Here is a 13,778-nt window from a genome sequence, read left to right as displayed (position 1 = left end):
TGTCCTAAGAGTAAAGAGAGAAATCCCAGAGCCGACATCAAAAGAGAAAGACGGTAACAGGTGAGTTGTTCAGGTCAGGCTCCAGACTCTTCTTGTAAGGAGAGCTCACTGAAATGCAAAATTTGAGTGTTTCTTTGAGTTACCAAACATATTGCTTGAGACAGCTGTATGTTTTTGCCAAATGAAAGACTACCTGGTAAGGTGCTGGCAGTACTTAGATACTGTGATACTGAATGTATCAGAATAAGAAAGGTGTGTTGCCTGTAGTAATTATAGCTTAGGGTAAATTTTGAAATAAAGCACAGATGGCAGCATACTCCTTGCCAAGTAGATGGGTATTACATGAGTGGGTTGTTTTAGCCCTGGTGTTTACTAACTTACTGGGTGTTTTTGGAACTACTGCATAGAGTAATTTAAATAAGTAGTATCATATAAAAAGTCCTAGCCTTAAAACCTGTCACAGCTCTGCTCACAGCTGTCATTTATGGTCCTAGACATCTGGAGACAGTACGATTGCTTAGCACACTCCAGCACCTAGCAAGCAGTGTGCTTTGTAGCAGTGCGCAGAGCCTCCCAGCCTCTGCCATCAGCTCCATGCACTGGTTGAGCTCCTGTGAGTGGGAATGGATGAGGCAGATCAAGGCAGCGGTGGCTCCCCTGCACAGTCTGTTAGCTTTTGCGGCTGTGGATTTATCCTCGGTTATGAGCTAGGAGTTATTCAGGCCCTGCAAGAATTAGCACCTGAGATACTGGGATCAGCAGCCAAATTCTTTGGAATATCAAGTGGAGCAATCGCAGCTGCAGTATTGGCCTGTGGTGGCAACCAAGGTAAGGTGGATGAATGGTTTAGTTTGTTTGGTGTATTGTCATATGTGACTTCCTCTAGCACTTCACTGAGAATGGTCTAACTACTGACTGGATCAAAGGCATAGGACTGGAAGGACCAGTAGAGATTATCTAGTCCATTTTCCTGAACATCAGTTTTTAATCCAATACCCAGAACTGCAGAGCACACGTACTGCAGAATGTATGGTAACAAATGCTCCCATACATTTGGGTCAAATTTGAATTAATGTTATATAAATAATGTTAATTCAAACTTGACTGAAATCTGTGGGTGCATGCGTGCTAGCTTCTCAGCAAATAGATTTGATGGTGACACTGCTTCCTTTTGGTATCACAGTATGTTTTCCTCAGTTGCAATGCTTTAGGTTCCCCTCACTGACAGTCCTGCTTTCATGGATGCCTAGGTGCTGGTTTTAGTCTAGACATAAGGTGCTAAGTGAAAGCAGAGGAAAGGGGGATTGCTTTGTGATTAAGGAAGGCAACTTATTTAGTTGAGTTCTCGGTTCTGCCATGGTGTAGCAGGGTTCAACTCCAGGGGTGGCCATGGAAGCCCCTCGGTCGTTGTCTTGTATGGCTCTCTTTGGGCGTCCTTTCCTTCTCCTCGCCTGTCATGATTTGATGGGGGGGGGGGGGGGGTTGTCTTATTTTTTTTTAAAAAGAGAGGCTGCCTCAGGGCTTCCCAAGTCAGATCTCACATTTCTTAGCTCAGGTGTCTCTGCTCCCTGCCTTCAGAACAAATGACATGGCTCCAACCACCCCGACAGTGCACCCCTGCCTCACAGATAATATTTCCAGAGTTGCTTATCCACAGCTCAGATGACTCCCAGGAGCTCCTCTCTCTGTGGCTCTCGTAGCCAAATTCCTTGGCCAGCTCAGGCCCTGGACTTGTATGCTTTAAGCCCAGTCCCTTTCTGACCAGGTGGCTCTTCATTTGGCCCCTGCCACACCTGCAGCCTGCTTCTCAAGCAGCCTCTTCACCTCTTCAAGTGACAGGCATGCTAAGATCCCTGTCACATACCCCCCTCCACCCCCCCCACACCTTAGTTCACACTTGCCCAGGGGCTTTCATCCTTTTGCTTCCATGACTGCCACAGAATAACCCAAACAGTTTTCAGACACCCCATAGTCACCTTTCCTGGAGATGGTAATGTATGGTATTTTCTAGAGGCTACCCTGCCACATTTGGCCCCACCACATTACCCAGTCCTTGGAAGAGTGCAGTTTCAGATCTTACCCAGGACCAGGAGATTCCCACTCTTGGGCTTCCTAGGTGTCCCCTATGCAGATCTCTAGGGCTGCCCATTCTGAGCATCTGTATTTTGTGCACCTCACAAGCCCTCTCCAGTTACTGCACTTTCTCCTGTCCTCTAACACTCACCCCATGGGTCTTCTTTACCTCCCAGACTTTTCTTCCTTTAAAAGACCCCCCATTAATTCAGATGTCACTGCCTTCACCAGCCCCTTCCTGGGCTGCAGGCTCCCTGACCTCCTACATCTCTGGTGGCTCTCCTGGCCTTCAGTCCTTAATTAGACCCTGGCCCCACTCCTAGGCCCGTTAAAACACTGCTGGAGCAAGCATACAACCACCAGTCCTCACTCGCCAATGGGTCTGCTCCTCTAACCTTCCTGTATGGCCTTCTTCCTGGCCAACCCACCTCATGTAATGGGGTTCAACTCCAGGGGTGGCCATGATGCACCTGGAGCCCCCTCTGCCCTTGTCTAGTCTGGATGTCTTGGGCACCCTCCCCTTCTCTTCTGCCATGCCTTAATGTATTTTTCTTTTCTTTTCTTTTCAAAAGGGAGGTTGCCTCAGGGCTTCCCAAATCAGATCTCACACTCCTGATCTCAGGTGTCTCCACTCTCTGCCTTAAGGGCTAATTTAGTACATGATACTCATTCCTGCTGACATGGCCCTTCTGGGCTATGGGCTCCCAGCCCCAGTCTTCACCCCTCTTGGGCTACAGACTCTTTGACCCAGCTGTAACCTCCAGACTTTAACCAGCCCCCTGGATCCTGGCCCCATTCCTAGGCCAGTTAAGACTCCTGGGCTCCCCTAGCTCCAGCAGTCTCCAGCTGCAGCCCTCCATGGCCTTTGGCCCATCTCCGGACCCTGGTCCCACTTCTGCACAGTGAGATCTTCAAGCTCCCTGACTCTGTTGACACCCGCCCCTCCTGGGCTACAGACCTCTGGGCTCCTTGGCTCTGCTAACACCTGCCCACCACCCCCACCCATGGGCTATAAACCTGTCTCCCCTCTGGGCTATCTGGGACCTCTGTACCTCCCTTGAGTCTCTTATACAAACCTCCAGAGTTGCTTACCCCCAGCTCAGATGTTGCCCAGGAGCTCCTCTCCCTGTGGCTCTCAGGGCTAGGCTCCTTGGCCAGCTCATGCCCTGGCCTTATATGCATCAAGGCCAGCCCCCTTTTTGGTCAAGTGACTCTAATTGGCCCCTGCCACACCTGCAGGCTGCTCCTCAAGCAGTTTCTTCCCTTCTTAAAGTTACAGGCTCAATAAGCACCCTGTCTGTCACTTGGGCTGAGTTGGCCTTGGCAAGTTACTCAGGCTGAGTTTTTCAAAGGAGTTTGCCAAGAATTCTAGTTATAGACCAACAGTCTCTGAAGTGGGGGGGGGGGGTCTTTCTTTATTTTCTCATTGTCAATTCAGGACACAAGGTTTTAGAGGCAGAGATCACCTCTGCCTATATTATATGTATGAATGGCATCCACAATAATGAAGTCAGGATCCCAGCTAAGTCTTCAAGCCCTGATCTAAAGAGTACTCCCCTGGTCTGGTTTTTTTGGTTGTGGGTTTTTGGGGTTTTTTTTGGAAACTTTGTTTTATATTCCCAAGTGGCACTGTGAGAAGTACTAGAACACCCATATTTTGCTGTCCAGGGTCTGGACATGATGGACCAGTTTAATTCCTAGTTGTACTCTGTGTATGTTACTCATTTTGCCAGGCATTCATCTGGCCCTTCTTGTAGGAATTTCATGCTGGATGCAAGAAGGTTATAAATGTGAATTCAAGCAAACCTCCAATCATTTGAAGTGTGATGGCTTACCAATCAGGGCATGACAGTGTGACTCTAAAGCCACAGGTCTTGTTCGGGAGTTGTCTTGTTCTCTGCCCCTGCTGAGCCAGCTGTAAATGAGTATCTGGCCATTGGGTTTAGGAGGAAAAAGGCAGCTGAATTTGATGCTAGCCAGACACCACTCCTTTCCATGCCACTGGTTACAGAAACTGAGATTCCACTGGCCTTACGGCTACCTACGCTTGGGACAAACTGTTCACCTGCTTCTGTTGAATAAACTGTCCAACTTCACCATAAGAAAGCACTAAATATTGTGGTGTCCTCTGAGCATATCAGACCTATTGTGAATAAAACCAGCCATGTCAGGGGCACGTAGTTACAGCACACAGCACCCAGACATGCTAAGAACAAAGGGCCTGACTCCACTTGCACTTCTGGCTCCCATCAGTGGCTCCTGGGATTATGAAACAGGTTTCCCCTCTGTAGAGTAGCCAAGCCCGGGACAGCTTAGTTTTCAAGATCAAATGGGAGTAGTGATAGTCTGTCCAGCGTGGAGGCCTACTTCGAAGTGTCATGGCTTTTATTTATTTCACACATTTTCTCTTCAATTCCATCTTACCACACTGACTTCACCTAGGCCAACATGATTCCCAGCCACAAGTCCCACCATTCACCACACTATCTTCAGCCTACCTACCAGGTCTGCTAGGGGAAAGGGGCCTCCAAGCCTGCCACTGGCAGAGTGAGTACTAGTTGTGTTGCTGGGAGCTGCTTCCAATGGCAATCCTCATGTCTTTCTAGGCTTGAGACCCTCCCTCCTACAGGGACTGACATAGAAAGGAGAGCTCCTGAGACTAGCTCAACCCACTCACCGTAGCTAAGGGAAGAGAGGCAGAAGGTCCCGAGGGCAAAGGAGATGACTAGGTTTATTTTAAACAAAGAAGTTACTGAGGAATAGCTTTTGCATTACTTCAGGTCCAGACATAAGAAACTGCTCCATGATTGCTTATGAAAGGAGAGGCAAAGGAGTGGTAATTTGATCAGAAAGGACATGATGTTATGTCTTGTGTAGTCAGACTGAAACTTTGGGCTATGGGCAGCTCCTTACTCTGGAGGACCTGGAGAATGGCTAAGGCATCAGGCATTGCTGCAATAGCAGTAATCTATAATGATCTGTCTCAAGTTGAGCTTCTGGAAATGAAGACACCCAGAACTGGAAAGCACTCGTAAATCTGTCCTCAGATTAAGTAAAAATCCCTGGGAGAGCAAACCACATGTCAGATACATGCACACAACTCCCTTTGACGTGACTGGATCCCATGAGCAGAGGGCAAGACTTGAACTGGTTATAATGGAAATTTTTTTTTTACCTTAGAAATTGTGGATGAAATTTACTCTGAGGTAATGGAAAAAAGTAAGAAATCACTCTTCGGCCCCTACTCTCCACGTTTCCATTTCCTTAAGCTCTTGGAAAAGGGATTGCGTAAAGGCCTGACGGAAAACTGTCACCAGCTGGCCTCAGGGAGACTTCATATTGGTCTCACACGTCTGCCAGATGGCCAGAAAGTTGTGATTTCAGACTTCTGCTCAAAGGAGGAGGTCATTCAGGTAAAACAGACTATGTTTTCCTTGCAGTTTGGAATAAAGGTGATAAAAAAAATCCCAGAGTTAGAACAGTAAGTGTGTTTATCAGGAGGGCTGAATTTTTCCATGTTTAGTTGATCTTAGTATGGGCCAAGTGCAAAACCATGAACCCAGCATTGGTTTCATGGAAAAGCACAGCTGGAGCCACACAAATCATAGGGCATTTTTACATGTGCTCCAGAAGGTGCAGGGGGGTGCTTGAATTAGAGAGCAATGCTAGTTAGAAGTGTCCAAATATCATGTGTATGAGCATCCTCCACGCTGAAAAAAGACAGCGGAGTACTTTAGCTCATTGAAGGAGCTTTAGTTCAAAGTGCCCCGTCACCATTTTTCAGCATAGAGATGCTGATGTACATGACACAGGAGGCTGCTGGAGCATGGTAATTTCTGTGCTCCAGCAGACTCAATAAATCAAGTCTGCACATCTATAGGAGCACATAGGTTCTCTTCTTAGCTTTGTCACTGATCTGCTGAGTTACTTTGGCCATGGTACCTCCACTTTGTGGGCACCTGTCCATGTGACACCTCTCGTTTCCTTGTTACATTTTCCTGTGTCCACGTGACAAAAATCACCATTGAGCTAGCTAAATCTCATCTGTGTATCCATGTTATCAGCTCAGTTTCTCAGTCTGTGAAATGAGGAATGCGAAGCCTAAATAGGACCAGTCCCAGCTTTTTCAATACAAATGTGTTTACTCTTTTATTCTCTCCTTTGGCTGTAGGCAGTGCTCTGCAGCTGCTTTATTCCGGTTATTTGGGGATGGATCCCTCCTTCCTTCCGAGGCGTGGTAAGCTCTTTGACAGCTTTTTGTGCGGGGATAAGAGTGCTTGCATCATCCTGGGCCACGATGTGGACTCCCAGACATGACAGGGATGATGCGCACCTCCTGGGCTCTTGCTGTCTAGAGCTCTCCCTTGCTACCCAAAACATTCTGTCCCATATCTCCACCCTAAACCCCCTCAATGTATTGTTGCCTTGCAATACATTCCTGATATTTCTGAGTCAGAGGCTGTGACTCAGGAAAGCCCTTGAAGTGCTGTTCGTTGCTACCAGCTTTTCCATAACAGGCAGTACCATCAGCGGATCACTGATTTACCATTAAGATGCTGTGTTGCCCTCAGCATACAACTTCCACTCTTTTTCCCTATTGCTTTTCCCTCTTGTCCATTTAATCTGCTGGGTTCTTCCAGGCTCGCACTATGTCTGTGTCCAGTACCACAATGGGATTCTTGTCTCAACTGGGGCCTCTATGGGCTGGTCTACACCACAGCATTGGGAGGTCCTCCTAAAACATATATATTGTGCTTTGTTTTCTTCAGAGATATATTGATGGAGGATTCACAAGCCTGCATCCCCTCTCTGACCCAGAAACTACAATTTACGTATCACCATTTGCAGGAGAGAATGACATATGTCCAAGAGATTGTCCAGCTGCTTTCTATTCTATCAAGGTCCTTGACTGCAGTTTTCAGATCTCAGTTGAGAACCTGTGCAGGATCTCCTACGGCATATTTCCTCCTTTATGCCTGGTAAGTAGTCGCAGGGACAGAGCTGTGTCTGGTGCGACTAGTCACAGCTCCCGGAGCTCTGCCCAATTTACTCCAGCTCAAGAGCTGCCTCAAAAGAATGTCCCATGCTTCTATCAGACCCTTTGCAGATTATCTGAGGGCTCCAATTAGCTCAAGATAACAACGATAAGTTGGGGAAAAAAGAAGCACAGGAAAGATGAGCCCAGTGAGCCAGCAGGGCCTGAATTCTTATTTCAAAGTTTCCATAGGTTGTTGGTTGTAGCCATCTTGGTCTAAGGACATAGGCAGACAAGGTTCTTCAGGTAGACATGATATCTTTTGTTCGACCAAGTAAAAAGTTGTAACAATTGTTCTTTTTACAATAGCTATGCATGTTGGTCCATGGGTCTCTTGTATACGGTGATTTGTATTTCACCATTCTGGATATTGATCCTGGTGTCTAAAAAGGAAATGTTGGTGCTGGAGTATTTCAGAGACAGTCTGATGGAAGGGTGATGTTTGTTAAATCTGTGATGCAAATCAGGCAAAAATTCCAGGTATTTGGTCCAAATAATAGATGTCATCTATATATTTTAGGTATAGTGTGGGTTTGATGCAGTTCTTAAAGAATTCTTCTTCCAGGTGGCCCATAAAAAGTTTGGCACATTGTGGGGCCATTTTGATGCCTATAGCTATACCCATGGTCTGGAGGAAGTGAACTTGTGTGTGAGGTTGAAGTGTGTAAGTTCAGTAATATCTTTAGAACTGTACTCCGAGTTGTGATGTTGCTCTTGTAGATATAGATGGGCAGGCTTGGATGCCATCCTGATGCCAGGATACATTCAACATCTGGCCAGATAGGAGGTCATAGAACAGGGGCGGGCAATTATTTCAGGCAGAGGGCTGCTTACTGAGTATTGGCAAGCCATCGAGGGCCACATGACAGGCATCCAGGGGCAGATAAATATTAATTTTCTAAATTTTTTAGGGGCCCTGTGGGCCAGATACAATGGCCTGGTGGGCTGCATGCAGCCCACGGGCTGCATTTTGTCCACCCCTATCAGAGGAATACCCCTGTGCCCCAAATCCCACAGTGCTCTGCTTTTCCTCCCACCTCCAAGGGAAAGGAGGGCGTGAGAGCAGCTGGTTCCCTGACAACCTGCACAGGGGCGACCTCCCAGTACTTCCAAAATTGGCAAACCAGCTCCCAGGTTGCAGGCACCATTAATAAAGATCCCACCACAGAGTCCAGGAGTCAGATCAGAGGTCAGCTGTGATCTGGCTCCTAAGCCAGGTTAAAAGCCTGGTGTGCCTGCATCCCAGGACCCAACAGTGATCTGGACTCCTGGACTGCAGGCATATTGGGATCTTGAAAGGGTGAGTGGTCCCTTGGCAGTGGCAGCAGAGGCCCCATCATCCTTGCCCTCTATGGCTGCCTGTAGATGGGGAACTTTACAGGTTGCTGGGGAGCCTGAGACTTAATGGGCTTTTGGGCTGCCCAGGAGGCTGTCTGAGCTGGCTGGGGGTGGGGTGGGGGGGGAGCTATACTATAGAGTGATTGTACGTAGCTATTGCCCTGGAAAGCATGGCTTTGTGACCAAGGGGTCTCTCCCCAGCCAAGGGTCTCTGAACCTGTGGCTGCCCACAGCACTCATTACTTTTATATTGCTAAAAATCTTGTACCACCAAAACAATGATGCCCTTTGAGAAACATACAGTCCATACAGTCAGGACAAAAGGAGCATTATTAAACAGTGGCAACTTTGAGAAAATCTAGCCCTCATTTTAGGCTCTTGAAAATGTATTTTCAGATGCTGTCACCTATCACTGTCTTTCTAGTTATTAAAGCTCTACACATTACAAAAAACACCCCCAAAACTCTCCATTTTATGAGCCTGGAATGGTTTTTCTCTCCAGAACCTACATGAAATGTGGAACCAAGGATACCATGATACCGTTTACTACTTGCAGATGAAAAGTAAGTGCTGCATGCAGGTTGCATAGCAAATGAATTATGTTCTTTCCCTCTGGCACTGACACTTAGGAGACAAGCTCAATAAAATGCTGCTTGGAATCCTTAAGGTTGCTATTTAGGAACTTTCATAGCTGAAAGCAGGAGATGCAAGAGCTTTAGCAGAAAACCCTGTAACTAGAGCTCCTGTGATAGAGGTTGACCCTCTGTAGCCTTGTGCAGAGGTGACATACAGTGCACATGGCAGGGCTGGAGCATTGGTCAGGAAAGATATGAGGCAAGTTTTTTGACCTGAGGAAGGGCATTTTGTGCCTGAACCCTGATCTAACATCTCTTAAAAATATTGAATCAATCTGATAAAAGAGAACACCAGAAAAATCCTTGCCTCTATAATGCACACTCACCAGTGTCTTAGGTTTCCATATCCTAGGATTGACTTCTAAAGAGGAAATCCCTCTCAGGATTTTCTGAGCCTTGCCCTTTCCTTGGACTCTATCACTTGTGGGAGTGGGGCCAGTGTGAGCTTTATTGTAGCTATGGGCGACCTTACTCTGTCACACCTGATTAGGCCCCAGACTCTTGCACGGGCAGGAGCAAGACTGTTCTTTACTGGAAGTAGTTTCTGTAGATGAAGTGTTGCTTCTATATCCCAAGCTTCCCACCAGCAGCTTACTCACTGCTCCAGGCACAAGCTACAGAGCTCAGCCAATAGCTACAGCTGTGGGAGTGTCAATAGAGTGTCCCCCTCCTCTCTCAGCTTTCTGGGGAGAAAAGCAGCAGCTGCCTTGGCAGCTGTATGGCACATGACCTGCGTCTCCAGGCGTGCTTCTTTTCCAGTGAAGAAAACAGCTTCCTACCTAAGACATGCACCCCTGCGTGGGGTTGGCATGATTTTGGGGGGAAAGGTGTGTGTGGTTTGCAAGAAAGTATGGTATATGCACTGTGTTTGCTTGAGTGGGGTCTTTGCAGTCAAGACAAGAAGAGCATTATTAACCCCATTTTACAGCTGGATAATGGTGGCCCAGAGAGATTGAGGGCAGAATATAAACTCTATTTATGTACCTAAAGACCACTTACCCAGCCCACTTTTGCACAATTTATGAATATATTATTACCCAGGCAGTGTGTCCATAAATGCACACACGGTGTCTGCTTAGTAGCCTACATGGTGCACTGGCTGGGCAGTTACAGGTACATGTACATCTGCGTAAGTCCTGGAAGAATGAAGAGGAATGTGTAGGCGAGCAGGGCACCAGCCCTGGGCACTGCCTAAAGGGGTTGGAGGTGCAGGAACAGCAACTGAAGGTTCACTGTTGCAGGGGAAGACATCAGCTCCCTTTTTGCCACCAGAAAAGGTGGCTTTTGGGCTGCTGCACCTGCATGTCAGGAGGTGCTCTTTCCCGCTCCAGCAGCAGCAAAACTCTACCCTACCTGTTACAGAAAGCAAGGAAGCTAGAACATGCAGGGGATGCATTGCTGCCCAGGGCACAGTATTGCCTGTTGCACATTTGCTTTTTAGAGCAGCAACTCTTGTACTGAGCCACACATGCTCTTACTTGTTCGCTGCCTTCAGGCCCCACATATTCCCACTCTTGCCTGGCTTCAAGGTGAGCACTGGAAGGTGTCTAACCTGGGGGAGGGATCCTATACCTTATACCCCAGATCTTCTGCTCCTTGGATGAGTGCCCTCACCGCTTACCCACTGGGGTTAAAACATGCAAGAACCCTCCTCTTCTGGCCACTAACATCCATTAGTCATGGGGTTTCATCTACTACTATTTCATGACCTTTACACAGCTGTGTACTTGCCCAGCCTACTGGTCACATACACTGTACATGTATACATTTTTGCCTGAGCACTGCAGAGTAATAGAATCAAAAAACTCACTAATGTGGCAGAAACACTGTCATTTAGGCACCCAAAAGACAATAGATTTCCACCCTAAATGACTTGACATGAACTCTAGGGCAGCTGGGACTAGATCCCAGGTAACCCCAGGCTCAGTTCTGTGCTTCCCCATTCATGTCTGATTTATAGTTTCATAGATGTTAGACCTATTAGATCATAGAGTCCAACCCCCTGCCCTGGGCAGGAATGAGTGCTGGGGTCAGATGACCCCAGCCAGGTATCTGTCCAATCTCCTTTTAAACACTTCCAAAGAAGGGGACAGCACCACCTCCCTTGGAGCTTATTCCATATTTTGGCAACCCTCACTGTAAAGAATTTTTTCCTGATGTCCAATCTGAATTTGCTCTCTTCCATTTTGTGGCCATTTTTTCTAGTTACCCCAACAGGGACCCTGGTAAACATTGTACCCCCTATTTCTTGTTGTCCCCCCGATGAGTTTGTAGGCAGCCACAAGATCACCTCTCAGCCTCCTCTTGCAGAGGCTGAAGAGGGTCAGGTCTCCCAATTGGTCCACAAAGGCCTACCTTTTCGGTAGGCCTTTAACCAGATGAGTGGCCCTCCTCTGAACCCCCTCCAGGCCATCCACATCCCTCCTGAAGTGCAGTGTCCAAAACTGGACACTACTCCAGCTGCAAGGGTAGCATCACCTTCCTAGACCTGTTTGTGATGCACCTACTTATGCAAGAAAGGGTGCGGTTAGCTTTACTTATTACCTCATCAAACTGGTGACTCCTGTTCATTTTGGAGTTGACTACTTTGTGTAAGAATTGGGTGTGACACTGTCTCAAAGGCCTTTTTAAAATAACATCTATCTCTATTCCTTCATCCAAGCATTTTGTGACCCGGCTATAAAATAAAACCAGGTTAGTCAGGCAGGATCTGCCTGCTATGAACCCATGCTGATTGCCCCTTAGCATCATTTACCCGCTGGTCCTCCACAAATGTGATCTGTGGTCCCCCACAAATGTGATCTTTATGCATCTGTTCAGGCTTTGCAGCAGTATGTGACTCAGTCAAACAGTGAACATCAGAGTGTTTTTGAAATCTCAGGTGCTTTTTTGTTACTTTGGGCAGAGGAACATGGAACGGTAATGAGAACACCCAAGAAGACTCCCCACAAGTGGCTGCAACACAGTCTCCCAGGTCAGGGATCCTCTTTTCTTTCTTTAGTTTTATTAGCTGAATTACACTTATCTTGGTAACTGCAGGATGTACCAAGGGCAGGATGCAGCCTAGACGTTGCATTCCTCTAGTACTGGGCTTCTCACTCCCAAAGGAGATTCTGTTTGATTAGCTTGGGTGTCTCAGATCCCTACACAGTCATTAGGGAGACACTGGAGGTATCCAGAAGTGATTCATATTTAGATACCCATAGGCCTACATGGGGACTTAAAAGCAATAGGCATCACCAAAGCCCAATGTGAAATGTGTTATAGCCCCATTTCTTTTAACTTCGTTGGACAGATTTCTTTAGAGATCATAAACCATTGTTTTAATATTTGCATTATTGGTTTCTGTTTGTGTTTCCTTTCTGGTTTCTGCTCCTGAGTCAGATGCCCAAGAGAACAGGAATTTATCTGGATTGCTGCATGCCTTGGCTGAGATCTTCTTGCAGAGTTTCTGGAATTACATCAAGTATCTTCAAAAAATACATTCTGCAAAAATCTAATGAGGACTGAAATGGAAGTTTCAGGGGGGAGGAGAGTTCTTATATTTGTGGGCATGGAGAAGAAGACACAGAGGACTGTACATCCTGAGTCATCCTCTAAAACATTACTAGAAAAAGCTTTCTGGGAGCTGTGATGTATACACAATAGCTGATCACATGATATAACATTATTTTATTGATGTTCATTTGGCATGCAGAATTCACTTGTGATTTTTTCACATGCAAGTAATGTTTGTTAGTACTAATCATGATATTAAAAACTAACAGCATTGTGTATTTATGCTTCACGCTACATATAAAGTACTAAATTTGTCCTGTTGTTCAAATGTTTTTCATGGAAACATTTATAAATGAGTAAAAGGCTATAATCTGGTGTCAGCTGATGTGTGTGTCATCAGGCATACAGTTTTTAAATATATAAATTTTCTATGGAAATCAAATATATTTAAATAAAAAACTATTAGGCAAAAACCTACCTTTCCTGCAGGCCTTGACATAAGTGAAGAGATTTTGATGATGGTGATAAGAATGACATATCCATCCACCAATAAGAAAGTTGAGAGGGAGATTATGGGTAACAAAGTAATAGGGATAGTTGCTATAAAGGGGCAATTGGTGGAGCCTGTGACATAACCTGTGGGAACTTGTCAATCATATGGGGGAATAAAAGTTGTAAGGATGTATAAAAATAGCCAAAGAAGCAGTTGGGAAGCCAGAGAAACAAACCACCCAACTGCTGTGATTGTTACCCCCAATACTGTGACAATGTCTGACCAGCCAAGTCATCACATCGTTTGGAAGACTTATGTAAGGATATGTTTGTAAACTGTTTGGGGTTTTGTTCTGGTATTGCTTAAGTGTTTAATAAATTTTGGATCTGAGGCCGGAATAGCCTCAACAATCAATTTATTCTGTCCACCCCACCCCTTCATCAAAATTGGATGTAACATTTTTCTGTCGAAAGTTTCAAAGGTAAATGTTGTCAGCTTTAATAATCACTATTTTATACCCATGCCAAAGCATCTCTTTATTGAAAAAATGCCAATTTGTCAAAATCAGACCTTTCTGGGGAAAAGTAACCCAAAATCCACATTTTTCTGTGATTAAAATGAAATGCCACTAATCTTTATCTATAGTGGTCTTTCAGTTTAAAAATCACATAAAAATGTGGATTTTGGGTTATTTTTTTTAATCCCC

General features: G+C 46.0%; 1 protein-coding gene across 1 annotated transcript; it reads left to right on the top strand.

The window, feature by feature from the left end:
* Window positions 1–343: 343 nt before the first annotated feature.
* LOC109317522 (patatin-like phospholipase domain-containing protein 1) lies at window positions 344–12,982 on the top strand. Its single transcript, XM_019546244.1, has 7 exons — window positions 344–828; window positions 5,254–5,486; window positions 6,245–6,310; window positions 6,843–7,052; window positions 8,949–9,009; window positions 11,987–12,055; window positions 12,466–12,982. Exons 1-7 carry the CDS (start codon window positions 624–626, stop codon window positions 12,579–12,581), a joined length of 960 nt encoding a protein of 319 aa, XP_019401789.1. The 5' UTR covers window positions 344–623; the 3' UTR covers window positions 12,582–12,982.
* Window positions 12,983–13,778: the final 796 nt, after the last annotated feature.

The sequence above is a fragment of the Crocodylus porosus genome, unplaced genomic scaffold (genome assembly GCF_001723895.1).
Source record: "Crocodylus porosus isolate Cpor-Errol unplaced genomic scaffold, CroPor_comp1, whole genome shotgun sequence".
NCBI lineage: Eukaryota > Metazoa > Chordata > Crocodylia > Crocodylidae > Crocodylus > Crocodylus porosus.
The sequence above is the reverse complement of the archived record's forward strand: the minus strand, read 5'-3'. Positions and strand labels throughout refer to the sequence as shown.

Coding starts and splice junctions, on each gene's coding strand:
- LOC109317522 (XM_019546244.1), top strand. CDS start 624: ATGGATGAGGCAGATCAAGGCAGCGGTGGCTCCCCTGCACAGTCTGTT. Junction 829..5,253: donor GGCCTGTGGTGGCAACCAAG/GTAAGGTGGATG, acceptor TTTTTACCTTAG/AAATTGTGGATGAAATTTAC. Junction 6,311..6,842: donor CTCCTTCCTTCCGAGGCGTG/GTAAGCTCTTTG, acceptor TGTTTTCTTCAG/AGATATATTGATGGAGGATT.